Raw genomic sequence first — 27,413 nt, forward strand, 5'->3', positions numbered from 1 at the left:
GCTTTCAAGGTTAATACATGAAAGGATCCCAAATATTTCAATATTTTCTAAAGAAAATTCACTATAAAGTCTTAAAAATAAAAATAAAATTTATATATTTATATATCGGTTTGGTTCGGTTTTTTTTACTCAATACCAAACCAAGTCAAACCAAACCTAGTCGGGTTTTTTAATCGGTTTGGTTTAATTTTTCGGTTTGGTGCGGTTTTCCGATTCGGTTTGAACACCCTATTTATGGTAATGATATCAAATTTGGAGTCCATTTATCAAGTTCCGGAGTAAATATCTCAGAGTATTCACATCAGTAATTGGCTTTTCCAATTTTCAATCAAGTAATCACGAATAGTCCTATATAACGTAACGTCACAATGTCACCTTTCTGTAATTTTTGAAAAAAATAAAAAATAGTTCCCTTCCAATCCCAATCATTAGTAAGCTGAGGGTTGAGAGATAGCTCACTTAGCAAACTTCTCTGCCTTCTAAAGTTGAGGTGGAGGATTAAAACTCTATTACTAGCGGAATATTATCCTTTTCTTTTTATTTTTATAATTATGTGGGTCAGCTTGCACGCATCTCGACTAATTTCATGGAATACTTGCTACCTCCCACCAGCAATAGGTATCAGGTAACTATGTCCGTCAACGGTTCGACAAATGAGAAGAAATCACCTAGTATTTTCTGACTCTGCTGGGATGTGAACCTAAGACCTCATGTTCTTATAAACTTATTTTATTGACCACTATGTCATACCCAGGGTGCACCCTTCCCCTTCCCCTTCCCTGTGTAAAATTTTAAAAAAACAAATACAAAAAGATGGTGGGCTGCAAGTTTACCTTTTTCCTTGTATAAGATAAGGTTTGATTTTCGATTTTTCCTTCCCTTGTTGTAGTCTTCCTTCACTCCCTCAAAAGAAAAGGAAATAGTCTTCTTTTTAATAATAATAATAGTGGATTGTCAATATGTAAATTCTGGTTTCGACAATCTTTATCGAAGCATATATACCAGACGTACTACCTTAACGTTTAATGTTAAAATTTTAGGACATGCTGACAGGTGAATAAATAGTTTTTCCATACGGTCCAATAGGCAATAGGTGATAACTTTTCTTTTGATTTTATTTTTAGTTGTCCCCCTTTTGACTTTGCACTTTGTTAAGAAAAAATGAATGAATTATATATTTTATAATTTTACCCATAATAATGATACCATTTTCAAAAATTTTGGGATATGATTTAGGAAGTGAGTAGTTAATGAAAAGAGTAAAACATAAAAAATAAAATTATTTTTCTCTTGATTTAGTATAATAGACAAGTAAAAATAAATATATTTTTAATATAGTGCACAAAACATTTCTAAGTGTCTTTATCGAGGTGCGATAGAACACCCTATCAATAGCTTTTTGTGAAGCTTGGGACATCAAGCACCAGAATTTTAGCAAATATTTAGCCAAAAGCTAATCACAACATATTCCCCCTCCGTCCTATTTTATTGGCACAAATATTTTTATTTTTAGTCTGTTTAAAAAAACTGTCACTTATTTGTATTTAGAAACTCTTTAAAGAAACTCTTTAATCTGATTATTATTCTCATTTTATTAATTAGTACCCATTTGATATGGAGTTCACCTTTTTATGCGTAAAAAGAACATGAAGGATACGTGAAACTCTAAAAAATAACGTTTAACTGTTGATAGTAGTTGATATTTTGTATACATTTAGTTTTTATATGTACCAAAAATATTATTGTGTCTTAAAGTAAGTTAAACATAGATACATAAAATATGGGAAAAGAGGGAGTAACAATTAAATCATGAGTTCTGAAGAAACCACATTAATTAATGATGGCAAAAACAAAAAGTACCATAGCTATGAACTACAATAAGCTAGACAGATACATAGGGAATAAAATAACATGGTACTAATAGAGCCTAGCATAGACTAATTAATAATCCTAGTCAAAATTAACTTAAAACGCATTGGCAACGGTCTCAGCAAACCACAATCTTGATTTGTCCATCAAATCAGGGCTCAACCGAACCATGAGCACACAAAACTCCCTCTCATTCAAGCAACCATCTCCATCCAAATCTCCTTCTCTCAACATGCACATCAGCTCATCATCACTCATTCCCTGCAATCCTAGCAATGCAGAATTCTTCTTCAAGCTCTCGAACGTGATTACTTCCCTCTCCTCATCCATCAGCACCCGAAACCCGTTTCGAAGCTCCTTCAAGAACCCTTCTGACCCGAGCTTCTCCACCATTGACGGGAAGAAATCCTCGAACACCACGTCACGTCCCAATGCAGCCATTAATCAGTTGAAGCTTCGACTAGTGCGATATATATATAGGCTAATTAATCACCAGATTGAGATGTTTTGTTAATGAGAGGATCTAAGGACTCGATGTGCATATATATAGTGTATATGTAAAAGGTGGTGATGACCTGGAATAATAATGGATATGAAGAAGAGGAAGATGAAGAGGAAATTTTCGAGATGGAAACGAACAGAAAGAGGATAAAAAGGGATGGTGGCAAAAAGCAGTTGGGGGAAAGCATCGGTGGGGGAGTTTTCATGGTGGGGGAGACTGGACTAGTTTCGTGGAAGTTGCATGGAAATTAATACTCTCTGTTCATATGTGATGGAGCGTCTTTTATTTTTGCAGAAAGAAACATTTTTAGATTTGAAGGGCAATTTCCTATCTCTGCCGCAACAGACAACATACATGTACGCACCTTATTTACTCCATTTGGTATGCTCACTCCTTTATTCTTTGTCTCAATCACACCAAATTCTTATTCTTTTGGAGTTTTTCTTTTCAAATTTTCTTGTATTTATGTTGCGACTGTTGTGATAACCACGATGATTGTATGAGAAATTGACAAAATATTTCCCTTATGTTTGAGTAGGTCTAAGATATAGTCCCTTAATCAAATATACTCTTTTTGAGTAATTTTGGTTCTTTAAGTTTGTTAAAAATAACACTTTTGATCCCTGTCAAATATTTAATAAATTCCCTGATAAAATATATTCAAGAAACACCATGAATGTCCCTTCAAATTCCAAAGACCCCAACATTAAAAACTACCTTCAGAAACCCACAGCTTAAAGTATCGTACTCCCTTCGGTCCGTAATAAATGATTTTTTGGCTTTTGAAACACACCTTAAACAAAACTAATTCCTAGAAAAAGAAAATATATTTTGACTAAATTATCCTTAATTAAAATTAGCATATTGTTAATTTGACACATTGAGATTTGAAAACAAGGGCAAAATTTGAAAAAACAAAATTAATTCCTTCTTGATTATGTAAGAAATCACTTATTTTGGATCAAAATAAAAAGATAAAAGAATTACTTATTATGGACCGAAAAGAGTATCAGACACCATGAAAAAAGTGTAACAGAAATTGAACCTCCAAATATGAGTTCCCATTAATTTTTGTTGGTTAGCAGTTTCTGTTAAAAAATAGAATTTATTAAATACTTGACGGATATCCAAAGTGCCAAAATTGCGATACTACTCGAGCGTACCCTAAGCATAAGGGACCATTCTCGTCATTTTCTCAAAAAATATTTTTTCAAACTTTTTTATTTTGAATTCCGTGTATAACTTTGAGATTTATTTTTAGAAATTTAAATATTGAAATATATTACGTAAAATTGTTGTCGATCAAAATTATTTATCGTTAACAATATTTAAAATCTAAAAACTGTTCAACGTTCTCACATAGAGTACTGTTATTCCTTTTGGAAGGAAGGAGTACTTTTTCTCAGTTCAAGGATTATGGTAGAAAAGTTGTAGGTAATTGAGAGTTTCCATCTTTCTTACCGGTAGTACCGGTAGCACGCATATATATCTCTACTTTTCACATTTATATTACAGCATGTTGTTTAATTGGTTTCAGCTATCGTACTCTCCTGTGGTTACTAATTTGGCAATACTTATTCTTTTCTTCCCCTCCCCCTCCCCTTCCCCCCCTCCCTTTATTTCTTTTCTTCTTCTTTTTCTTCATTTGCTTCTTTTTATTCTTTTCTGTATCGACCTGACTGTTTGTTTTGAGTATTTTAGTCTCGTTCTCCTATTTATTGCCTCTTTTATGTTATATTGTGGTTATGTGACATGCCGGGGTGGTTACTTTTGGTTTCGGGTGAATTTCAGAGTGAAAAGAGTACACTTAGTCCTTAAGTTGGAAGTTGAAGTTGAAAGAGTTATCAGGAGTTTGATTTTTATGTAGACGACTCCGGAATGGAGTTTTGACAGTTCCGACAGCTACGTATGATAGTTTTGGACTTGGGAGCGTGTCTGGATATTGATTTGAAGGTCCGTAGGTCGTTTCGGCTTGAATTGACTAAAGTTAAAAAGTTGAAAGATTGGAACGTTGAGAAGTTTGACCGGAAATTGACTAAAATATCAGGGTCAGATTTCAATTCTGGAAGTTGGAATAGGTTTGTTGTGTGATTTATGACTTGTGTGCAAAATTTGAGGTCAAACGGAGTTGTTTTGGTATAAATCATCATTAGTTTTGGAAATGCTACACCTGCTGATGCGCATCTGCGCCCAGGTGTCCGCACGCTTTCGCCAATTCAAGTTAAAACGACTTGCGAACCTTCAAATTAATATCCGGATATGCTCCCAAGTGCAAAATCACCATACGGAGCTATCATTACCGTCAAAACTCTATTCCGGAGTCGTCTACATAAAAGTCAAACTCTAAAAAATTCTTTCAACTTAAGCTTCCAACTTAAGGACTAAGTGTCCCATTTCACTCTACAACTCACCCGAAATCAAAACCAACCATCCCGGCAAGTCATATAACCACAATATAACATAGATGAGTTAATAAATAGGGGAACTGGGCTAAAACGCGGGTAGCTATTTTGAGAAAATAATTTTCAAAACTAAATATAAGGCTCCCACAATGATACAAGGAAAGATTGTGATTTGATTTGTGAAATGAAACTATGAAGCGGTACCTTGGTAGTGATTCTTGTTGATACCTTTCATTTACATCACTTATGTTTCCTTTGCATTATTTTCTTGGCATTATTATTCTGTGTTTCTTCCATGATGTCTTAATTGCCTTAGTTTCAGTTAGGGGCGGCTTCAATGTGGTAGTACAGATTCAATTGAACCCATAACTTTTGGATACGAAATAAAAATTTATGCATAAAAATTCATTAAAATTGCAAAAATAATAGAACCCATAACTTTAAAAATATAATGGGTTTAATGTTAATTTTTTTTTTTAAATTGAACCCATAAAGTTTAAATCCAGAATCCGCCTCTGGTCTCACTGTAGCTATTCTTGTTATATTTCTTCCTTGTATCATTTCCCTTGTTTTTATTATCATACTATGCTACAACTGTTCGGTTTCTTTATTTATACCAGTAGGTGTTTTGACCCGACCTCGTCACTAATCTACCGAGGTTAGACTTGATACTTACTGGGTACCATTGTGGTGTATTAATACTACGCTTTTGCATTTTTTTTGTGCAGATCCAAGTATATCATACCAACCTAGGTATCAGTGAGTTGCGCTTGGACCGGAGACTTTAAAGTAGATCTGCTAGCGTTCGTAGGCCTCGGAGTCACCCTCTATCTAGTTCTGCTTCATTCTCTTTTCTTTTAGATACTGTTGTATAATGACGTTCAGTATACTTGTGTAGAGCTTGTGACTCGGTATCACCAGATTTTGAGAGTTATGTTCAATTGTGTTGCAGAGTCCTTTTTAAGATAGTTATTGGTTAAATTGAAAGTTTTATTACTATTTCAGTTAAATTCTTCATGCATCCTAGGCTTACTTAGTATTAAAGACTTGGTGCAATCACGTCGTCCTACGGAGGGAGATTGAGGTCGTGACATTTCCTTCTTCTCTTCCTCCCTATCTTTTTGAGCCGAAGGTCTAATGGAAACAACTTCTCTACCTGCATTAGATAGGGGTAAGGTCCGCGTATACACTGCCTTCCCGAGAACGTATAGGAATATATTGGTTATGTTCTTGTCGTGTGTTTAATCTAACGAAAATGCCTAATTCACCTATATGATTGAGGGATGATATTGGACAATTGATTCGTGTTATGTTGTTGTTCCAAATATAAATTTAGAACTTCTTTTTAATTATCAAGTTAGCTAATGGCTATGTAATATTGAGATTGCTTATGAAAGAACAACATATAAAACTTTACATTAAGCTGACTTCTTCTCTCTTTTTTCCTTTTCTTTTAATTTGTTTTATTCAAGAAAGTTTACTACCTATAAAGCAACCCATTATTGCCAGCGAAATCCCAAATCAATGATATGTTAATTGCCAAGCTAAGTGAGTTGCAATTAATTGAGTGCGCAACTCTGAAGCCCAAAGCATGCTCTACATTTTTGCAGCAAGATGTGGCTCCTGATTGATTGCCTAAGCCATAATATATTTTCCTTTTATTTTTTTAATTGTTTTTGACATTCTTCTCTAGTTATTGCTCATTGATTCTTTCAAAATAATTCTTTTCCCAATTAGCACAATGTAATGGGTTACAAACCGCAAGGCACACAATATTTATAGACGCCTTGGTTTTGGTTTCTACCCGGTGTTCGGTACCTCCATTGAAGCCCGACTATATTCGGATTCACGCCGCGTAGGACCCCATTCGGGGGGAAGCGCTCCCTACCAAGGATATTTCCATACCCACAGCTCGAACCCGAGACCTCTGGTTAAGAAAAAAGCAGTCTCATTAACTACACCACATCCTTTGGTGGCATATAGACGTCTAACATTGTATCTGAACTTACCATTCCATTATTCGTTAGAGAAGTATAAAATAAGATACAAGGCTTTCTACATAAAGGGAGTTAGTTGCACTCAAGGGTATGACCTAACCATCAATGAAGTGGATGAAATCTTGCAGTTCAGGGTTCAAATTCTATTAGAGATGAAAAAACACTAAATAGTTATTGGCAGGAGATAGCAAGTATCGGTTTCTACATAAAGGGCGGGGGAGCCTCCAATTGTTATATTTCTCAAGGTTTTTAATTATTTGGTTGCTAAATATTATGTATGGATACATAGAAAATAAATATTGTAGTACATATTTTGTGGAACCAGTCCAGTGACTTGGCTCCTAGTAGGTCCTGAACATAGAAAAAGTTAAAAAAGGGGGAGTGAAACAGACTATATTTCGCATCATTAACAAATAGACAGTACATGCTATATCCATTTCTTTCATCTTAATTTTGAATAGTTTTCCCGATCTCTTTTTCTTCAATAAAAGGCTTTACAAGCAGAAGACGTATCGCCAGGGTAAATGCCATCCCAAAAAAACAAAAAGCAAAAACTTTAAAGCTATGACTTGGCTTGATCCTACTAAATGAGTATTGAGTGTACAAAGAAAACTAATAACCGTATCAAATCAAAAATTCGAGCCAAACCCGAAAAGAAAACTTCGATGAGGTTTGGTTTAATTTGTTTTGTTATTGGAAAAAAAATCCGATCATAATTGGTTTGGTTGGTTTTAACTAAAAAAAAGTCAAACCGAAACAAAACCAACCCGATAGTATATTTATATAAATTTTAAAAATATTTTATACATATAAATATTTATTGTAATATAATTTATAAATATTTTATAAACTTTTTCATAGTTCTCTCTTTTAATAAATGATAACATAAGGGAAAATGATATTGTATAGTCGCTCTCAAAATAATAGTCGAATATATATATATATATATATATATATATATATATATATATATATATATATATATATATATATATATATACTTCTTAATTTTCGAATATAAATAATTTTTGGCGCGTGCTAAAAGTAGTGATACCCGTTTAATGTATTATTTCAAACTTGGACTTAACATTTTTGAATGGTCCAATAAGTTTTATAGCCCATAATGGTAGTAACTCAAATAAAGTTCAAATCAATACTAATGCTAACAAAATAAATTCAATTCAACACTAGAAATGACACTTGTGTTACGTTGGATATCTATTTTTAGTTTTGCATTGGTTTATAATGAAAATGCATAACTTAGTTTATCTTTTTCTTTAGTGCTTAGTCATGTAATAATATTACTTATCAGATTTACTTATTATTGCATGACTTATATAGTACTTTTAGATTATGTTTTTTTTATTATGGCTTATTAATTATCAATATTTATGTTATGCGTTTTTATTATCTTTGTTATTGAATATTTTAGTACAATGATATAAATCTCATATTATTGTGTTATTTTCTTGAAAAATACATTATATAGTTGTATCCTATTAGGATTAAAATATTTGGAGTACAAGTTACATATTTTGTGCTATGAAGACTTTATCAGGAAAAAAAACGAAAAACTCGAGAAAAACTAAAATTGAAAACACGACTTTATTGGTTTAATTTGGTTTATAGATTTAAAAATCTGACACTATTAATTTGGTTTGGTGATTAAAAAATCCAAATTAACCCTATCCATGAATACCCCTAATAAATTCCTTCTAAGTCAATGAACTTTTTGGAAGCATTGGCCCCATCACGTTAATTGGAGCCTCGAATGTAACGAGGAAAATAACTAAGGAATAAAGATGTAGTCTGGGGACCATATTAACGAAGGTGATCATCGGGACTCTGGAGTAGCAAATTTCAAGTCGGCTTTTTCGTGAGTGATATGTGATTACTGATGATTGGTTAAATCATGAGGAGATATTTCCTTTCCTTTTTTATTTTTTTTTAGCCGAGATTCTATCAAAAATAATATTTTTACCTTTTCTTTGTCCTTCTAGGTAGATAAGTAGTGACGAATCCAGAATTTGAATTTTATGGATAAATATCGTAATTTCAAATTAATATATAATAATAACTGGATTCACGATTACATATTTATAAATATTCAGTGGATTTCTTAATAGAAATACAATGTTTTGCAAAAATTACTGAATTCCTGAGAACCTAGTAACAAAACTCTAGATCTCCCACTGGGGTAAGGTCGTCATATACTCTATTCTCTTCAAACGCCACTTGTAGAAGAATTATTGTTGTTGTAAGGAATGAGAGATTCAAAATAAGAATAACTACACGGATCCGCTACATGCTAATAAAAACACTATTGGTACAATGTACAAATTCTTTATAGTATTATTTATGAATGAAGGTGACACAAAGGCAGAAGTCCTATTGAAAAGGCTGTTATATTACTAGTGAAGTTGACACACGGGAAGCTTCCTACCCATGTTATATTGTGGTGCCGAGAATATGTTGACAATCTAATTCTAGTTTAGGATGGCTCAATCAGATATGCTGTTTCTACTTATTTTGTGAATTGGATTCACATTGAGAGACTATACTTGTTGACATTTATATATAGCATGGAAGTTTCCATACCGTTGATTTTGTTTGGTAACCCTTCCTGAGCTAATTGTCAATTACTAATAATCATAGTGTAGAAATCCAACTTGACGGCTCAACAAATGCATCTGATCCAGATCAACAGCTGATAAAGACGAAATTTATACAGTCAAACATACTGTAGAGAAGCAGTGTGAGAAAAATATCAAGAAAACGCTGCAACTATAGGAACATCCATTTCAGCTTATATTCAATTAATTCTCATGCAAATTGGCAGAATAAAACATCATAAGCAATGAAATTAAGCACTAGAAAGATACTTCTATTTCGAGTTGTTCTTGTTCTGGTTTTTTACATAGCAAATGCTTCAGACACCATTAGCACCAATAAATCCCTGCAAGATTCAGAAACTTTAGTCTCCAATGACAAAAGATTCATATTTGGGTTCTTTAGTCCAGAAAATTCAACGAATCGGTATGTTGGTATTATGTTTAATATCCAATCATCAACTGTTGTATGGGTAGCCAACAGAGACAACCCTTTACAAGATTCTAGTGGAAGTGTTACAATATCAGAAGACGGAAATCTTGTAATCTTGAATGCACAGAAGAAAAGTATATGGTCATCCAATATTTCAACAGCTGTGAGAAATTCTACTGCCCAGCTCTTGGATAATGGGAACTTAGAATTGAAAGACAGCTCCAGTGGGATGGTCCTCTGGGAAAGTTTCCGCGATCCTTCAGATTCCTTCTTGCAGTATATGAAAATTGGCGTCGATAAGAGTACTAACACAACAAATCTGCTGAAATCATGGAAAAGTCCTTCGGATCCATCTGCTGGGAGTTTCTCAGCTGGTATTCAACCTGAAACGGTTCCCCAGATTTACATATGGAAAAATGGGAGACTCCCTCATTGGCGTAGCGGTCCGTGGAATAAACAGATTTTCATTGGAATACCAGACATGACTTCTTTCTACCTCAATGGATTTGATCTAGTAAATGACAACAAGGGAACTGCATACCTCTCCTTTTTATACGCAAATCAGGCTGAGATTGCCTATTTCACCTTGAACTCAACAGGGTTTTTGCATCAGAAATATTTGGATCCTAAGAAGAATGATTGGGAAGTGACATGGGAAAGTCAGGTAAGCGAGTGCGATTTTTATGGAAAATGTGGGCCTTTTGGAAGCTGTGATCCTAGAAGCTCACCAATCTGTTCTTGTTTAGATGGATTTAAGCCGAAAAGTGAAGAGGAATGGAGGAAAGGAAATTGGACTGGTGGATGTCTCAGAAAGTCCATGTTAGAGAGTGAAAGAAACAACTCTAACATTGAGCAAGGTAAGCAAGATTGGTTTCTGAAGCTGCAGTCAATGAAAGTACCGGATCTTGCTATTTGGGTGCCTTTTGCCGATGAAGATTGTTATAAGGGTTGCTTGAGGAATAATTCCTGCATAGCTTATTCATACTACATAGGCATAGGATGCATGCATTGGGAAGAAATCTTACTTGATGTTCAGAAATTCTCCACGGGCGGGGCAGATTTATTTGTTCGCCTTTCGTACACTGAGCTTGGTAATACCTTTTTCTTTTCAGAACTATAATATAAGCTAGTACAAAACTCTGCTTACCCAAAACATATGTCTGATGTAAGCTTATTTCCGAATGCAGATCAAAAGAGAGATATGAAAGTAGCCATTGGGATCATAGTACCAGTAGGCTCAATAGTTCTTGCCATTTTTGGATACTTTTCCTGTAAATATTTAGCTAAGCACAGAGGTAACAATCTAATCTGTAACATTAGAAAATTTTTAGTAGCTTTAATCATTCATTATCAATTTATCTCTAATGTGTTTTTGAATCAGCAATGAGGAAAAAGAGTGAGCTCTTATTACGAGAATCATTGCCAAACTTCTACAAGGAAAGCTTGGTTACAGATGACATCAACCAAGCTAAATTTGAAGAGCTACTTGTATACAACTTTGACATCTTAGCAAGTGCAACCGACAATTTTCACTTGTCTAGCAAGCTTGGGCAGGGAGGTTTTGGTCCAGTTTACAAGGTAATGTTCTCTGTCATTGAGTCATTTATTATCTTTTTCAGAATAGAAATTGACGGAATATGATATAACTACAGGGAAAATTGCCAGAGGGAAAAGAAATTGCTGTGAAAAGGCTTTCACAGTCTTCTGGTCAGGGGCTAGAGGAGTTTATGAATGAGGTTGTGGTGATTTCCAAACTTCAACACCGTAATCTTGTTAAACTCCTTGGCTGCTGCACAGAAAGAGGAGAGAAGATGCTGGTTTATGAATACATGCCAAAAAGAAGCTTAGATGCATATCTCTTCGGTTAGTTGATTACCATTACTTTTCTTTTATATCTCATAGGTCTAGCTAAAAAGGAAATTGTTTGTAATATTCTCAAACTTGTATATTTTTTAATGTACTTACAGGTTCAAACCCTGAAGAGAAAGAGTTCCTTGATTGGAGTAAACGTGTTATCATCATTGAGGGAATTGGTCGAGGCCTTCTTTACCTTCACAGAGATTCAAGATTAAAGATTATTCACAGGGATTTGAAAGCAAGCAACATTTTGTTGGATGAACAACTGAACCCGAAAATTTCAGATTTTGGCATGGCAAGGATTTTTCCAGGCAACCAAGATCAGGCCAACACAGAGAGAGTTGTTGGTACCTAGTAAGTTCGTGTATCTTTGTCTTTATCTTTCATGATTGCAAAGAATATACAAAGTAAACATTCAAAATTATAACATGATGCAGTGGTTACATGGCACCTGAATACGCAATGGAAGGAAGATTCTCAGAAAAATCAGATGTTTACAGTTTCGGAGTTTTGTTACTGGAAATTATTAGTGGAAGGAGGAATACTAGCTTTCACCAAGATGACTGTGCCTTAAGCCTTCTAGCATGTGTAAGTTCATATGAAAATTAAGCTACTACTACTTTTTATGAAATGTCAACTTTTCATAATTCAAGTTTCCATTGTGTTGTAAAATGCGCTTGCTCTTCAGGCATGGAAGTGTTGGAACGAAAATAACATTGTCGAATTGGTTGACCCCAAGATAATAGACATGCAGTTTGAAAGGGAAATTCTGAGGTGTGCACATGTTGGACTATTATGTGTTCAAGAATATGCAGAAGATAGACCAAATGTTTCGGTGGTTCTGTCTATGCTCACTAGTGAAATTTCTGATTTGCCAAGTCCTAAACAACCTGCATTTACAACAAGACCGAGCTGTTCCAAGAAGGAATCTTCTAAAACTCAAGGCTCTGTGAACACAGTTAGCATTACTATTATGGAAGGACGTTAAAACAACAACAACAACAACAACAAAAGTAAAAACCCCACTAGTGGGGGTCTGGAGAGGTAGAGTGTACGCAGACCTTACCTCTACCCCGGAGGGGGTAGAGAGGCTGTTTCCGGAAAACCCTCGGCTCAGAGACAAAAGATCCGTAACAACGGAAACTAGACAAATAACAACAACGATAAAACATTTTAACATTTTAAGTTGGACATGTATTTTATTCCTTCCCCTGTAATTAGGGATGTATCTGATTCTTTCCTGTAATTATTACTGCCTCTGATTTATTTGGTAATCATTCCACTCAATATGATCTCAATACATTAAGAATTCAAGAGAAAAGAGTAAACTGTGCAAGTCACTCATGCAGTGGGTGTTTAATCATAAATTCAGCACTAAGAACATCAGATTAATAAATTGTTTTAGTTCTTCACCCTCCACAAACACACACACATAACGCACAGAGAGAAAGCAATGCTATTGTTTGATGATAGAATCCATATCCAAGCAAGAAGATAGCAAAGACTTCAAACTCAAAGTTGTTAAGCAGTAGCCTAAAAAGATGTGTTTCCTGAAATTAGAGAAGTTCATCTACTACTAGATTTGGAGTTACCTTTCTTTCATGGGGAAAATGACTTCCATTACAGCTATCTTAACGTTTAATTATAATATCAATTGTTCCAGTCAACACTTAAAAACATTATTATCAATCTTTACCACTGATAATTTTTTAATCAAAACTGTATCTTATTTGCTAATATTACTATTATTAATGTTCAAAAGTGGCCACATTAAAAGTAAGAGAAAAATACTGACCTTTGGTCTTTCTCGGGAAAAAAAGCATTTGTTCGTATAGTTCAGCTTCTTATGTCCGATACTAATTACCGCCGCATCCAACTGAAATATATATAGCGTGGCTGGTCAGGATCTGAAACCTCTGCATTTTAATCTCCTCATTCAGGTTTTGATTTTGACATCTCGAGAGTAAATTATAAATCTGCTTTCATTATTTTAACCAACTCAGCCACTGCTCATATTAGATAATTTTGCAATCGAATGGATAGTATAATACGGGCAAATGCCCATATGAGGCCCATCAATACCAAAGCTCCGAATCTAATAAAATGAAGCGTTGCCTGGGGAAAGATATTCACAGAATACTCCAGAATACAGACAAAAATGACATTATCATATGTTCTAACAATACAAAAGCAAAATTTTGTAACAAACAAATTAGCAAAAGAAAAATAAAAGTTTCAAAGTTATATCCTTATCACTATAATTGGCTGATATGCAGGGGCGGAACTAGCACATTTCCTGTGGGTTCGGACGTAATTTTTGTTCAGATTGTTTATTTATTTTAAGAAATTTATTAAATATGTATAAATTATTAATTTAGAATTCTTTAACTTAAAAACTAGAATTCTGAATCCACAATTTTTATCAATTAACACCAAACGACATTTCCTTGCAATTTGGATATCTATATATAATGGCTAACTAACGCAGGGAAAATCAAGTAAATTAGGAACCCAATCAGAAAGTGACTTTGGAACATGTTCAAGAACTCCGACTGAAACCATTTTTTATCTAGTGTCAGCTAATCCTCCACCATTTTTACCCATAAATTGGAAGGTTCAATTTGTTTTTTTAATTAAGATTTGGTCAAATACACAATTCACATTCAATAATCAGAAATTATGTTAAAAAGGAAAATAAATTAAACAATTATTGTAGAATTATTTTTGAACCGTTCCTCCTGTATTCAAACATAACTCTATTAAATAACTGGGAAGGAAGTTTCCTGCCTATGTCATATAGTGGTGCAGAGATTAATTTGACAATCTTATTCTAGTGAAATATCCTTCTGCCCACTGCCTATGTTCGATCAACATATTATTTAATATGACATTTGAACTACCATGTTCAAATAAAGCGCTGACCCCAAAGTCGCAGCGTTACTTGTTGGTCATGTCCGGCTTAAGATTGATAAGGAAATATCATATTTTTGACATTTCTAATTAGCATGGAAATTTCCCTTATGTTGATGTGGTCTCCTTAGGCATCCTAAATTAATGATCAAACATTTTAGTAATCACCAACTGTATGAAATCCAATATGACGGGTCAAGAGGCACTGATTCAGACATTTGTTGTTGACAAATAAGAAAAGAATTATCGTGAAATACTGCAACTATAGGAAAATGAATTTCAGATGACAACCCCAGTTCTCGTGCTTATTGGCAGAATTAAAGCTTGATAAGTAATGAAGCTAAGTTGTAAGAAGATTTTTCTTTGGCACGCTGTTCTTGTTCTGTTTTTTCATATAGCAAATGCTTTATCAGACACCATTAGTATCAATCAATCTCTGAGTGGTTCAGAAACTTTAGTTTCCAAAAATAACATATTCATATTGGGATTTTTTAGTCCTGAGAATTCGACGAATCGTTATGTTGGTATTATGTTTAATACCCAATCACAAAGTGTTGTATGGGTAGCCAACAGAGACAGTCCTTTACAAGATTCTAGTGGAAGAATAACTATATCAGAAGGTGGAAATCTTGTAATCTTGAATGCACAGAAGAAGAGTATTTGGTCATCCAATATTTCAACAGCTGTGAGAAATACTACTGCCCAGCTCTCAGATACTGGAAACTTAGTTTTGAAAGACAGCTCCAGTGGGAGAACTCTATGGGAAAGTTTTAGTGATCTTTCAGATTCTTTCTTGCAGTACATGAAGCTTGGCAGCGATAAGAGTACTAACACGACGAATCTGCTGAAATCATGGAGAAGTCCCTTAGATCCTTCTGATGGGAGTTTCTCAGCTGGAATTCAACCTGAAACCATTCCCCAAATTTTCATATGGAAGAATGGCTTACCTCATTGGCGTAGCGGTCCATGGAATAAACAGATTTTCATTGGAGTACCAGAAATGACTTCTTTCTATTTCAGTGGATTTGAGCTAGTAAATGACAACATGGGTACTGCCTACTTCTCCTATACATATTCAGATCAAGATGATGGGATGCTCTACTTAGTCTTGAACTCAACTGGATTTTTGCAGCAAAAAGAACTATATGATAGGAAGAATGACTGGACCGTAACATGGGCAACCCCTGCAAATGAGTGTGATTTTTATGGAAAGTGTGGGCCTTATGGAAGCTGCGATCCTAATAGTTCACCAATTTGCACTTGTTTGCAAGGGTTTAAACCAAAAAGTCAAGAAGAATGGGGAAAAGGAAACTGGACCAATGGATGCATCAGAAAGACTGCATTAGAGAATGAAAGAAACAACTCCAACATTGAGCAAGGTAAGCAAGATTGGTTTTTGAGGCTGCAGTCAATGAAAGTTCCGGATTCCGCTATTTGGGTATCTTTGGATGAAGAAGATTGTGAAAGTGGTTGCTTGAGGAATTTCTCCTGCATAGCTTATTCATACTACATAGGCATAGGATGCATGCATTGGGAAGGAATCTTACTTGATGTTCAGAAATTCTCCACGGGCGGGGCAGATTTATTCATTCGTCTTTCGTACACTGAGCTTGGTAATACCTTATTCTTTTCAGAACTATAATATAAGCTAGTACAAAACTCTGCTTGCCCAAAACGTAGGTCTGATGTAAGCTTATTTCGGAATGCAGATCAAAAGAAAGATATTAAAGTAGCCATTGGGATCGTAGTACCAGTAGGCTCAATAGTTCTTGCCATTTTTGGATACTTTTCATGTAAATATTTGGCTAAGCACAGAGGTAACAATCTAATCTGTAACATTAGAAAATGTCCAGTAGCTTTAATTATTCATTATCAGTTTATCTCTAATGTGCTTTTGAATCAGCAAGGAAGAAAAAGAGTGAGCTCTTATTAAGAGAATCATTGCCAAACTTCTACAAGGAAAGCATGGTTACAGATGACATCAACCAAGCTAAATTTGAGGAGCTGCCGTTATACAACTTTGACATGCTAGCAAATGCAACTGACAACTTTCACCTCTCTAGCAAGCTTGGGCACGGTGGTTTCGGTACAGTTTACAAAGTAATGTTCTCTGTGATTGAGTCATTTATTATGTTTTTCCAGAATAGAAATTGACGGAATATGATATAACTACAGGGACAATTGCCAGAGGGACAAGAAATTGCTGTGAAAAGGCTTTCACAGTCTTCTGGCCAGGGGCTAGAGGAGTTTATGAATGAGGTGGTGGTGATTTCCAAACTTCAACACCGTAATCTTGTTAGACTCCTTGGCTGCTGCATAGAAAGAGGGGAGAAGATGCTGGTTTATGAATTCATGCCAAAAAGAAGCTTGGATGCCTATATCTTTGGTTAGTTGATTACCATTACTTTTCTTTTATGTTACATACTGTCTAGCTAAAAGGGAAATTGTTTGAAATATTTTCACTTGTATGTTTTTCAATATACTTACAGGTTCACACCTGGAAGCAGAAGACTTCCTTGATTGGAGTAAACGTGCAATCATCATTGAGGGAATTGGTCGAGGCCTCCTTTACCTTCACAGGGATTCAAGACTAAGGATTATCCACAGGGATTTGAAGGCAAGCAACATTTTGTTGGATGAATACCTGAACCCCAAAATTTCAGATTTTGGCATGGCAAGGATTTTTTCAGGCAACCAAGATCAGGCCAATACAAGTAGGGTTGTTGGAACCTAGTAAGTTTGTGGATCTTACTCTATATTTTTCTGTGGTTAAAATGAAAATAACAAGCAACCATTCAAATTCATAATGTGATGCAGTGGCTATATGGCACCTGAATATGCAATGGAAGGAAGATTCTCAGAAAAATTAGATGTTTACAGTTTCGGAGTTTTATTATTGGAAATTATAAGTGGAAGGAGGAACACTAGCTTTCACCAAGATGATTGTGCAATAAGCCTTCTAGCATATGTAAGTTCATATGAAAATTAAGCTCCTAGTTTTAATGAAAAGACAACTTTTCATAATTCAAGTTTCCTTTGTCTTGTCATTGCACTTGCTCTTTAGGCATGGAAGCGTTGGAACGAAAACAAGATAGTCGAATTGGTTGACCCCAAGATAATTGACCTGCAGCTCGAGAAGGAAATTCTAAGATGTGTACATGTTGGACTATTGTGCGTACAAAAATATGCAGAAGACAGACCAAATGTCTCCACAGTTTTGTCTATGCTCACCAGGGAAATTGCTGATTTACCAAGTCCTAAACAACCTGCATTTACAACAGGACCAAGCTGTTCCAATAAAGATTCCTGTAGAACTCAAGGCTCTGTCAACACCGTTAGCATTACTACTATGGAAGGACGATAGACGTCTTATATTTTTTATGGTTTAATTTCCTTCTTGTATGTGATTTTTTAAAGTAATGGCTGTTAGGAGTTGTTTTGATTTTCTTACCATATTTGGTTTTCCTATCTCTTGAAGGAAAGGGCAACATATTTATCATAATTGGGTTTTCCTTCTTGTAGAAAGAAACTATAAATCTCCCATATTTGGCTAGTCCCTTTTTTGTAGGAAAATGTTTGGACTTTTATAAATCGAGGATCATCTTTTCTCATTCAATAGCATCCACAATGTAGCCATATGAGGTTTGAGAGTCATGTTTAGGGGAAAAATTTTACGGAACAAGTGTTAGTGTGTCACTTCGTAAGGTTGTTCTATCAATATTTTTGTACTCTCTTTTATATATTGGATTGGTCATCTCCACCGTGGACGTAGGTCAATTGACTGAACCACGTTAAATGTTTTTGTCTCTTTTGGTATATTTCTCTTTTGTTGTATGATTTATCGTCGTTCAAAGTTTGCGTTACTAGCTTCTGCATAACACCTAATTATTTCGGACCTAACAATGACTTTACTCAAAGTTTTCTCAGTTATATTAAGAATCCATTAGAAAATGCAGGTTTATGAATACATGCCAAAAGAAGCTTGGATGCCTACCTCTTTCTTTAATTGATTCTATGGAAAATTAATCTGAAATATTAACTTCAGACTTTCTATTTTTTAGTGTACATTCAAGCCATATTATTGGAGTCAACATGAGATCATCATTGAGGGGATTGGTGAGGAATTCTTACAGAGATTTGAATGCAAGCAACACTTTTATTGGATGAAGACTAAACCCGAAAATTTAAGATTTTGGCATGGCAAGGATTTTGCTGACGACTAAGACCAGTTGTACTATATTTCATGGTTTAAAAGAAGACAACAAGTGTGATTTGTGATAAGTTCAGCTGCTTCCAACTACCAATTCTAGAAGTCCACCATTGTTGACGCCACCAACCCATTCTAGAAGCCACCATTGTTGAAGCCTCCATTGTTGAATGAAGAATTCAACTACCAACCACCTTCTTTAAGGCTATAAATAGAGCTTTATGTTTTACACAGAAATATCAATCCAGAGAGATTGAAATACAATCCAAGAAGAGATTGTGAGAACAAAAAGAGAGTTTGGTGAGGTTTTTTTGTAGAGAGAAATTCTTGGTGTAAATTCTCCTTAATTCTATTCTTGTGAAATAGAGTTATTTTTCCTCCCAAATAATCTTCATATTGATCCGAGAATCACAACAAGTGGTATCATATTTCTGTGTTCATCGAGAAATATCGAAACACTGAAAATTTCAACCCGGATTTACGTTTTTCGAAAACGTGATCTTCAGTGTGTTTTGATCATTTCATTAGATTCCTTGCGTCGATACGAATTCAACGCAATTTTCCGGAGCCAAAACAAAGCTAAAACAAAGAAGTTATGGCAATTTAAATTTTACTATTTTTTTTTCTTCTATCCAAGGAAGAAGATGATGAATAGTAATTGCCCAGTCAGCGCCACGTCATCATCCAGTCAGCATCTAGTCAGCGCCCAGTCATCATAAATTTTCAAAAATTTATGAAATAACCCCTGAAGTTACTGAAATTATAAATCTGCCCCACAAGTTCAGCATATTTTCGATTTAACCCCCAAAAGTTTGGTGTAAATTTTGAAAATTTTTTGAGACCCTATTTTGATCCAAGAAGAGTCAATCCTACCAATTTTCACCATTCTGGACGCGTTGGTGAGGTTCGTTTGGTGAGATTCTGCTCCAAACTTTTGACCAAGCCATTTTAAAGATATAATGGAAGAGTCATCATCATCTGAAGCTATGATAAAGCTTACTGCCACAAATTACACATTGTGGAGACCTCGTATGGAAGATCTCCTCAGTTGTAAAGATTTGTTTGATCCCAAGAAGCAAAGGGTAAGAACCTCGATTCCACCAAAGAAGCAGAGTGGAAGAAATTAAACAGAAAAACTATCGGTCAAATTCGACAATGGATTGACGATAGCATTTTTCATCATGTTGCACAAGAGACAGACGCGTATGCCCTCTGGGTGAAGTTAGAAGGGATGTATCAAGCCAAGACCGCTAGGAACAAAGCCTTGTTGATGAGGCGTTTGGTAAATTTGAAGTTAAAGCACGGAACTTCAGTTGTCGAGCATACCAATGAGTTTCAGAGCTTGATAAATCAATTATCGTCTGTTGACATGCCGCTCGGGGATGAGATGCAAGCCCTACTACTTCTTAATTCTCTTCCTGATAGCTGGGAAACGCTGGTAATCTCTCTCAGTAATTCAGCTCCTAGTGGAAATCTGACCATGTTTATGGTTAAAGATGCCTTATTTAATGAAGAAGGCAAAAGAAAGGACATCGATCATGGTGAGTCGCATGCCCTTATTACAGAAAGAGGGAGACAACAAGAAAGAAGTCAAGATAAGAGGAGAGGCAGAAGCAAGAGTAGGGGAAAATCCACAGATAGTATGAAGTCATCTTATGCGTGCTACCATTGTGGAATAAAGGGCCATTTAAAGAAGAACTGCAGAAAATTGCATAAGGAGAAGGAGCAGTTGAAGCAGAAGGATGGATATGCATTAGTCACTACCCACGGAGAGGTAGCCATTTGTTCCATCCAAGAAGAGACATGCCTTCACGTCTCAAGTCAAGAAGAAAACGAATGGGTGGTAGATACTGCAACATCATACCACGCCACATCCCGATAAGATTTCTTCACAACATACAAAGCAGGAGACTTTGGAGTAGTGAAGATGGGGAACACTTCTTCCTGTGAGATAGTTGGAATTGGCGATATCAAAATACAAACAAATATCGGGAGTACAATGATATTGAAGGATGTCCGTTATGTGCCAGATCTTCATCTAAACCTAATATCAGGTATAGCTCTTGACAAACAGGGCTATGAAAGTTATTTCGGAAAAAACACATAGAAATTGCTGAAAGGGGTTATAATTCTAGCTCGAGGACATATTTGTGGCAACTTATATAAAACTCATTTGAAGGTATATTCAGACAGCCTTAATGTTATGGAAAAAGATGCATCTCAAAACCTATGGCACCAGAGACTCGGTCACATGAGTGAAAAGGGGATATCAATTCTAATGAAAAAGCAGCTTATCAGAATGGACAAGAACGCTGCTTTAGACCCTTGTAATCATTGCTTATTCGGAAAGCAACATAGAGTCTCTTTTACATTTTCTTCAACCAGAAAATCAGAGTTACTCAGTCTGGTACACTTTGATATTTGTGGTCCCATGGAGGAGAAATCACTTGGCGGCAATAGGTATTTTCTGACTTTCATTGATGATGCTTCTCGAAAGGTGTGGGTGTACTTCTTAAAGACAAAGGACCAGGTTTTTGATTATTTCAAGATATTTCATGCCATGGTAGAGCGTGAAACGGGAAAGAAATTAAAATGCCTTCGCTCAAATAATGGAGGCGAGTATACTTCCAAGGAGTTCGATTCTTATTGCAAGGGACAAGGGATTCGACATGAAAAGACGGTTCCACGCACCCCACAACACAATGGAGTAGCCGAGAGAATGAACCGGACTATTATGGAAAGAGTCAGAAGTATGATCAGTATGACAACGCTGCCTAAGCCATTCAGGGGAGAAGTTGTTCGCACCGCCTGCTACCTAATCAACCGGTCACTATCAGCCCCGTTGAATTTTGAGGTTCCAGAGAAAATATGGTCTTGTAAGAATCCCTCATATTGTCACTTAAGGGTATTCGGTTGTTTAGCACATGCACATGTATCCAAGGAGCTCAGGAAGAAGCTTGATGGTAGAACTATACCATGTATCTTCATAGGCTATGGAGATGAAGAATTTGGGTATAGATTATGGGATCCAATATAGAAGACGGTGATCAGAAGTAGGGATATTGTATTCCACGAAAACCAGACAATTGAAGACATTGAAAAGCCCACAATGTCTTATGAAAGAGGTTCTAGTGCCCAAAAAGTTGGTCCAGATCCACTACCATTGCAGTTTGACACAAATAGCATGGGGGAGCATGAAGCAGTACCAGAAGCAGAACAGGAGGATGTTTGGCAGGGGGAGGTACAAACCCCTCAGGAAACTACAGAACCATCACAGGGGAATGATGACGGTACACCTCCTGAAGCTAATAATCAACAACCTCGTCGATCTGAACGAGGTCAGATTCCATCAACTCGATACCCAAAAACCGAGTATATTCTACTTTCTGAAGATGGAGAACCAGAGAGTTTCCATGAAGCTATATCTCATAAGGATAAAGAAAAATGGCTGCAAACAATGACCGAAGAGATGAACTCTTTACAGAAAAACAACACTTATGAGATTGTGAAACTTCCACAAGGAAAGAAGGTACTGAAGAGTAAATGGGTATTCAAGCTCAAGAAAGATGGCAAAGGAAAGGTGGTGAAGCACAAAGCCCGGTTAGTAGTCAAAGGATTCCTACAGAAAAAGGGAATTGACTTTGATGAAATATTTTCACCAGTTGTAAAATTGACTTCAATCCGCATCATCCTTGGATTGGTAGCCAGTTTGAATTTGGAGCTTGAACAAATGGATGTCAAGACAGCATTTCTTCATGGTGATCTAAATGAAGAAATCTATATGGAGCAGCCGGAAGGTTTTGAGGTTTCAGGAAAAGAAAACCTCGTCTATAAGCTTACGAAAAGTTTATATGGCCTAAAGCAAGCACCGAGGCAGTGGTACTAAAAGTTTGACTCATTTATGGTAAGTCAAGGATATAAAAGGACTGTTGCAAATCAGTGTGTTTACATTTAGAGATTTTCGGATGGCAATTTTGTTGTACTTTTACTTTATGTAGACGACATGTTGATCGTCGGACAAGATGCAACAAAAATTAGACAGTTGAAGAAAGAACTCTCTAAGTCCTTTGAAATGAAAGACTTAGGTCCAGCTCAACATATTTTGGGATTGCAGATAACTCGAGATAGGAGAAACAAGAAGTTATGGCTATCTCAAGAAAATTATATTGAACGGGTGATCAAACGGTTCAACATTTAGCGAATAAAAGTCAACTTTCCGTTGCTCAATTTGCTATTGTTTTGTCAATGACTTTGCTCTTCAGGCGTGTTAATTGAATGAAAACATGGTTTGTCAAATTGGTAGACCCCAAGATAATAGATAAGCAGTTTGAAAGGGAACTTTTGCGATGTGCGCGTGTTGGACTATTATGTGTTCAAGAATATGTAAAAGATGGATATAATTGTATCCATGGTTTTGTCTATGCTCGCTACCGAAATTTCTGATCTACCAAATCCTGAACAATATTTACAACAAGACTATATAAATGAGGCGAGTCATAATCACTTATTTGGAGAAAAATATTTTCAACGATTCAAGGTAACAAACCACTATATAGAATAACAATTCTAAATAGATGTCATCACTCATCAGGGAAAAATAAAAATTTCTGACTTTTAATGAAATAAAAAGAAAGGAAAAATAAAAATTTGATCACTATCTTATACTTAGAGTATATAGCTTTTACATGGATGAGAGACACCCTTCCTTGCCCAAATTTTTTTTACAGAATCACAGGTATCAAATGCACAAGAAATACTCAGAAATACAGTACGCGTAGAGTTAGAAGCCAAAATGGCCACTAAAGAAATCATTTAAGACACAGGCCCAACAATTAATTGACAACTGATTGAAAAGTAAACTGAAGAGAAATATATACGTATTAAATTTTAAGTATTAATACAACTTATTTTCGTGGCTAAAAAGTAAAAACAAAAAAAAAAGGGTGGGGGGTCATCCTTGAAGTTCTCAGCTCTTACATTTCAAATGATCGACTGAACCTGTTGGCAGAAAATAGGATGAGCTTATCTCTGTTTTGTCATCTCTTACTTTGTTGTTTTTATGAAGTTTTTTCCAGCGCCAGTGCCTCAGATACCATTAGCAGTAGTGCACCCGTGAGAGACTCGGAAACTGTATTTTCCAGAGGCAGAAGATTTAAACTGGGATTTTTCAGCCCTGGGAATTCTGCAAATCGTTATGTAGGTATTATGTTTAACCTACCATCACCAACACCAACTGTAGTATGGGTAGCTAACAGAGACAAACCTTTACATGATTCTAATGGAATACTCACAATATCAGAAGATGGGAATCTTGTAATCTTGAATGGACAGAAGCAGATTGTTTGGTCATCCAGTGTTTCAAACTCTATAAGGAATTCAACCGCCGGGCTCTTGGACACTGGCAACTTAGTCCTGAAAGACAGCTCAAATGGGAGAGTTCTATGGGAAAGTTTTCAATACCCTACAGATTCTCTCTTACCGTTGATGAAAATGGGGATTAATAAGTTTACTAACACGACGACTTTCCTGAAATCATGGAGAAGTCCTGATGATCCATCCATCGGGAGTTTCTCAGCTGGAATTCAACCTCAATACCTTCCCCAGGCTTTTATTTGGAACAATAGCTCTCCTTACTGGCGTAGTGGTCCATGGAATAAACAGATCTACATCGGATTACCAGAAATGAAATCTTTTTATGACTCTGGTGTTGACCTTGTAGCTGATAATGCAGGCACCGCATACCAAATTTATACCAACCCAGATCAGTCTTCGATACTCTATTATTCCTTGAATTCCACAGGGTCTTATCAGGAGAAAGTTTGGGATCCAAATAAGAAGGATTGGATGGTAGCATGGGCTAATCCCCGAAGTGAGTGTGATTTTTATGCTAAGTGCGGGCAATTTGGAAGCTGTAACCCTAAGAATTCTCCAAAGTGCAGTTGTATACGAGGGTTTAAGCCGAAAAATGAAGGAGAATGGGGGAAGGGAGATTGGAATGGTGGATGCATCAGAAATACTGCACTGGACTGTGAAAGAAACAAAACTGATGTTGACAAGGGAAAGCAGGATGGGTTTTTGAAGCTGCAGACAATGGGAGTGCCAGATTTTGCAATTTGGGTATCCTCTACAAAAGAAAACTGTGAGAATGATTGCTTGAAAAATTGTTCCTGCATGGCATATTCATACTACACAGGCATAGGTTGTATGCATTGGAATAGAAGCTTAATTGATATTCAAGAATTCTCCACGGATGGGGCGGCTGATTTGTTCATTCGCCTTGCCTACTCTGAACTTGGTAATATACTTCTTTTCAACCTTAAGCTTTTAGTTGTTTAGCTTATGTTATTGGAACAACAAGGTGAGTTGAATTTAATGTCTTCTAGTCTTTGATAAATATGAAAGGGAGCCTTGGCGTAACCGGTAAAGTTGTTGTCATGTGACCAGGAGGTCACGGGTTCGAGCCGTTGAAACAGCCTTTTGCAGAAATATAGGATAAAGCTGCGTACAATAGATCCTTGTGATCCGGCCCTTCCCGGCCCGGACCCCGCGCATAGCGGGAGCTTAGTGCACCGGGCTGCCCCTTTAGTCTTTGATAAATATAAACAAGAAACTCCTGATACTTTCTACACTCTCAAGAACTGTCTATGACTCATACAAGTTTTGCAGATGCAAATCACAAGAAACGCATCCCTGTAGTTGCAATCACGGTGTCGACGGTCTCGGTAACAGTTACCTTATGTGGATACCTTTTCTGGATATTGTTTACTAAGCATAGAGGTAATTAATCAAATAAGATATCTGATACTAGGGCTTTTACTTTGTAGATCATTTGATTTCTGAATATCCATTCTGAACCAGGAAGGAAGAGAAAAAATGAAGCATTCTTAAGAGAAGCATCTCCAAACTATTACAAGGAAAGCATGATTAAAGATGACATCAACAAAGTCAAAATTGAAGACATGACATTGTACAGCTTTGACATGTTAGCAAATGCAACTAACAAATTTCACTGGGCTAGCAAGCTGGGGCAAGGAGGCTTTGGTCCGGTCTACAGAGTAATGTCTCTCGATGCAGCTCTATGTGTTTTGACAAATGAGCAAAATATGGAATAAATTGGATCAATTGTCTGCAGGGAAAATTTCAAGATGGACAAGAAATTGCAGTGAAAAGGCTTTCACAGTCTTCTAGTCAGGGGCTAGAGGAGTTTATGAATGAAGTCGTCTTGATCTCTGGACTACAACATCGTAATCTTGTTAGACTTCTTGGCTGCTGCATAGAGAGAGGGGAAAAGATGTTGGTTTATGATTTCGTGCCGAATAGAAGCTTAGATGCATATATTTTTGGTTAGTGCTTAACTTTCTTTCATTGTTTTTGCGTGTTATTGTTACTTAAGGACTTCCAAAATCAAACAAAAGCTGTACTGTCTTAAGGAAACAAAATCCATCAAACATTTCTTCCTTTTTAGGTTCACACCAGGAAAAGTTCCTTGATTGGAGTAAGAGAGCCATCATTATTGAAGGAACTGGTCGAGGCCTCCTTTACCTTCACAGAGACTCGAGACTACGAATTATTCATAGAGATCTGAAAGCAAGCAACATCCTGTTGGATGAACACCTAAACCCACAAATTTCAGATTTTGGCATGGCGAGGATATTTGGAGGAAATCAAGATCAGGCCAACACAATAAGAGTTGTTGGCACATAGTAAGTTTGGATTGCTTCCTTAATTTTGTCATGGATGAAATGACATGATTAGTTATTGGGTCTCTTTTTTTTATATGTTATGCAGTGGTTACATGTCCCCTGAATATGCAATGCATGGAAGATTCTCAGAAAAATCAGATGTCTACAGCTTTGGAGTGTTGATATTGGAAATTGTCAGTGGAAGGAAGAATTCCAGTTTTTACAACGATGAAGATGAACTGACTCTATTTGCATATGTAAGTTCAGTCTTGCATACTCATGAAGCTTTAATGTCTTTGATTACTTATAAAAAAATGATAAAGATAGAGAAAAAACACGAAACTTCTGAACAAAAACTTTTCACTGTTTGTCAATGTCTTTGCTCTTCAGGCATGGAAGTTGTGGAAGGAAAACAATATTGTAAAATTGATAGACTCCAAAGTATTTGATCCAAGATTTGAGAAAGAAGTTGTGAGATGTGTACATATTGGATTATTATGTGTTCAAGAATATGCAGAAGATAGGCCAAATGTCTCCACGGTTCTATCAATGCTGACTAGTGACATTGCTGACCTACCTACTCCTAAGCAACCTGCATTTACCGGAGGACGTGGTTCTTCAGAGCAAGGATCTTCTAATAGCCAAGGTTCTGTGAATACTGATTCCATTACTGTAGTGGAACCACGATAGGCTGTAAACGGGGGCGTACCCAGAAATTTTGTAAGCGTTGTCGAAATATGTAGAAGAACTGGAATATAAATTTGATTATAATACTTTTAAACAAGAAATAGCCTTAATCTAATTGATTTTGTTAAGTCTTAAGTTAGAAAAAGTCTCAAGTTCAATTGTAGTTATCACAATTTTTAACCACAAAGGCTCTCTCAAATATTTGCAAAATAAAAATATAAGCTAGTTGGGGTTTGAACCCATGATCTGTTAGAGCAA

At 35.9% G+C, this 27,413-nt stretch overlaps 4 protein-coding genes across 5 annotated transcripts; 3 read left to right on the forward strand and 1 right to left on the reverse strand.

The window, feature by feature from the left end:
- Window positions 1-1,965: 1,965 nt before the first annotated feature.
- Window positions 1,966-2,310, reverse strand: LOC107772542 (calcium-binding protein KRP1). The gene has a single exon (XM_016592042.2). It carries the CDS (start codon window positions 2,308-2,310, stop codon window positions 1,966-1,968), a length of 345 nt encoding a protein of 114 aa, XP_016447528.1.
- Window positions 2,311-9,443: 7,133 nt separating this feature from the next.
- On the forward strand, window positions 9,444-12,956 carry LOC142179566 (G-type lectin S-receptor-like serine/threonine-protein kinase At1g11300). The gene is made up of 7 exons (XM_075250338.1): window positions 9,444-10,903; window positions 11,000-11,107; window positions 11,194-11,390; window positions 11,465-11,675; window positions 11,780-12,023; window positions 12,107-12,257; window positions 12,358-12,956. Exons 1-7 carry the CDS (start codon window positions 9,628-9,630, stop codon window positions 12,655-12,657), a joined length of 2,487 nt encoding a protein of 828 aa, XP_075106439.1. The 5' UTR covers window positions 9,444-9,627; the 3' UTR covers window positions 12,658-12,956.
- A 1,750-nt stretch (window positions 12,957-14,706) lies between these two features.
- LOC107772540 (G-type lectin S-receptor-like serine/threonine-protein kinase At1g11300) lies at window positions 14,707-18,191 on the forward strand. 2 transcript variants are annotated; one of them, XR_012708081.1, is made up of 7 exons: window positions 14,707-16,192; window positions 16,289-16,396; window positions 16,483-16,679; window positions 16,755-16,965; window positions 17,069-17,293; window positions 17,397-17,547; window positions 17,644-17,782. XR_012708081.1 is itself a non-coding variant. In XM_016592041.2 (7 exons), exons 1-7 carry the CDS (start codon window positions 14,914-14,916, stop codon window positions 17,941-17,943), a joined length of 2,490 nt encoding a protein of 829 aa, XP_016447527.2. In that variant the 5' UTR covers window positions 14,712-14,913; the 3' UTR covers window positions 17,944-18,191. The 2 variants fall into 2 exon arrangements, 1 of the variants encoding a protein (XP_016447527.2); XM_016592041.2 differs by having other exon boundaries at window positions 14,712-16,192; window positions 17,069-17,312; window positions 17,644-18,191.
- Window positions 18,192-23,677: 5,486 nt separating this feature from the next.
- Window positions 23,678-27,395, forward strand: LOC107772538 (G-type lectin S-receptor-like serine/threonine-protein kinase At1g11300). The gene is made up of 7 exons (XM_016592039.2): window positions 23,678-25,081; window positions 25,453-25,563; window positions 25,645-25,841; window positions 25,919-26,129; window positions 26,252-26,489; window positions 26,575-26,725; window positions 26,859-27,395. Exons 1-7 carry the CDS (start codon window positions 23,803-23,805, stop codon window positions 27,156-27,158), a joined length of 2,487 nt encoding a protein of 828 aa, XP_016447525.1. The 5' UTR covers window positions 23,678-23,802; the 3' UTR covers window positions 27,159-27,395.
- The last annotated feature ends 18 nt before the right edge of the window (window positions 27,396-27,413 follow it).

The sequence above is a fragment of the Nicotiana tabacum genome, chromosome 3 (genome assembly GCF_000715075.1).
Source record: "Nicotiana tabacum cultivar K326 chromosome 3, ASM71507v2, whole genome shotgun sequence".
Taxonomy (NCBI): Eukaryota; Viridiplantae; Streptophyta; class Magnoliopsida; order Solanales; family Solanaceae; genus Nicotiana; species Nicotiana tabacum.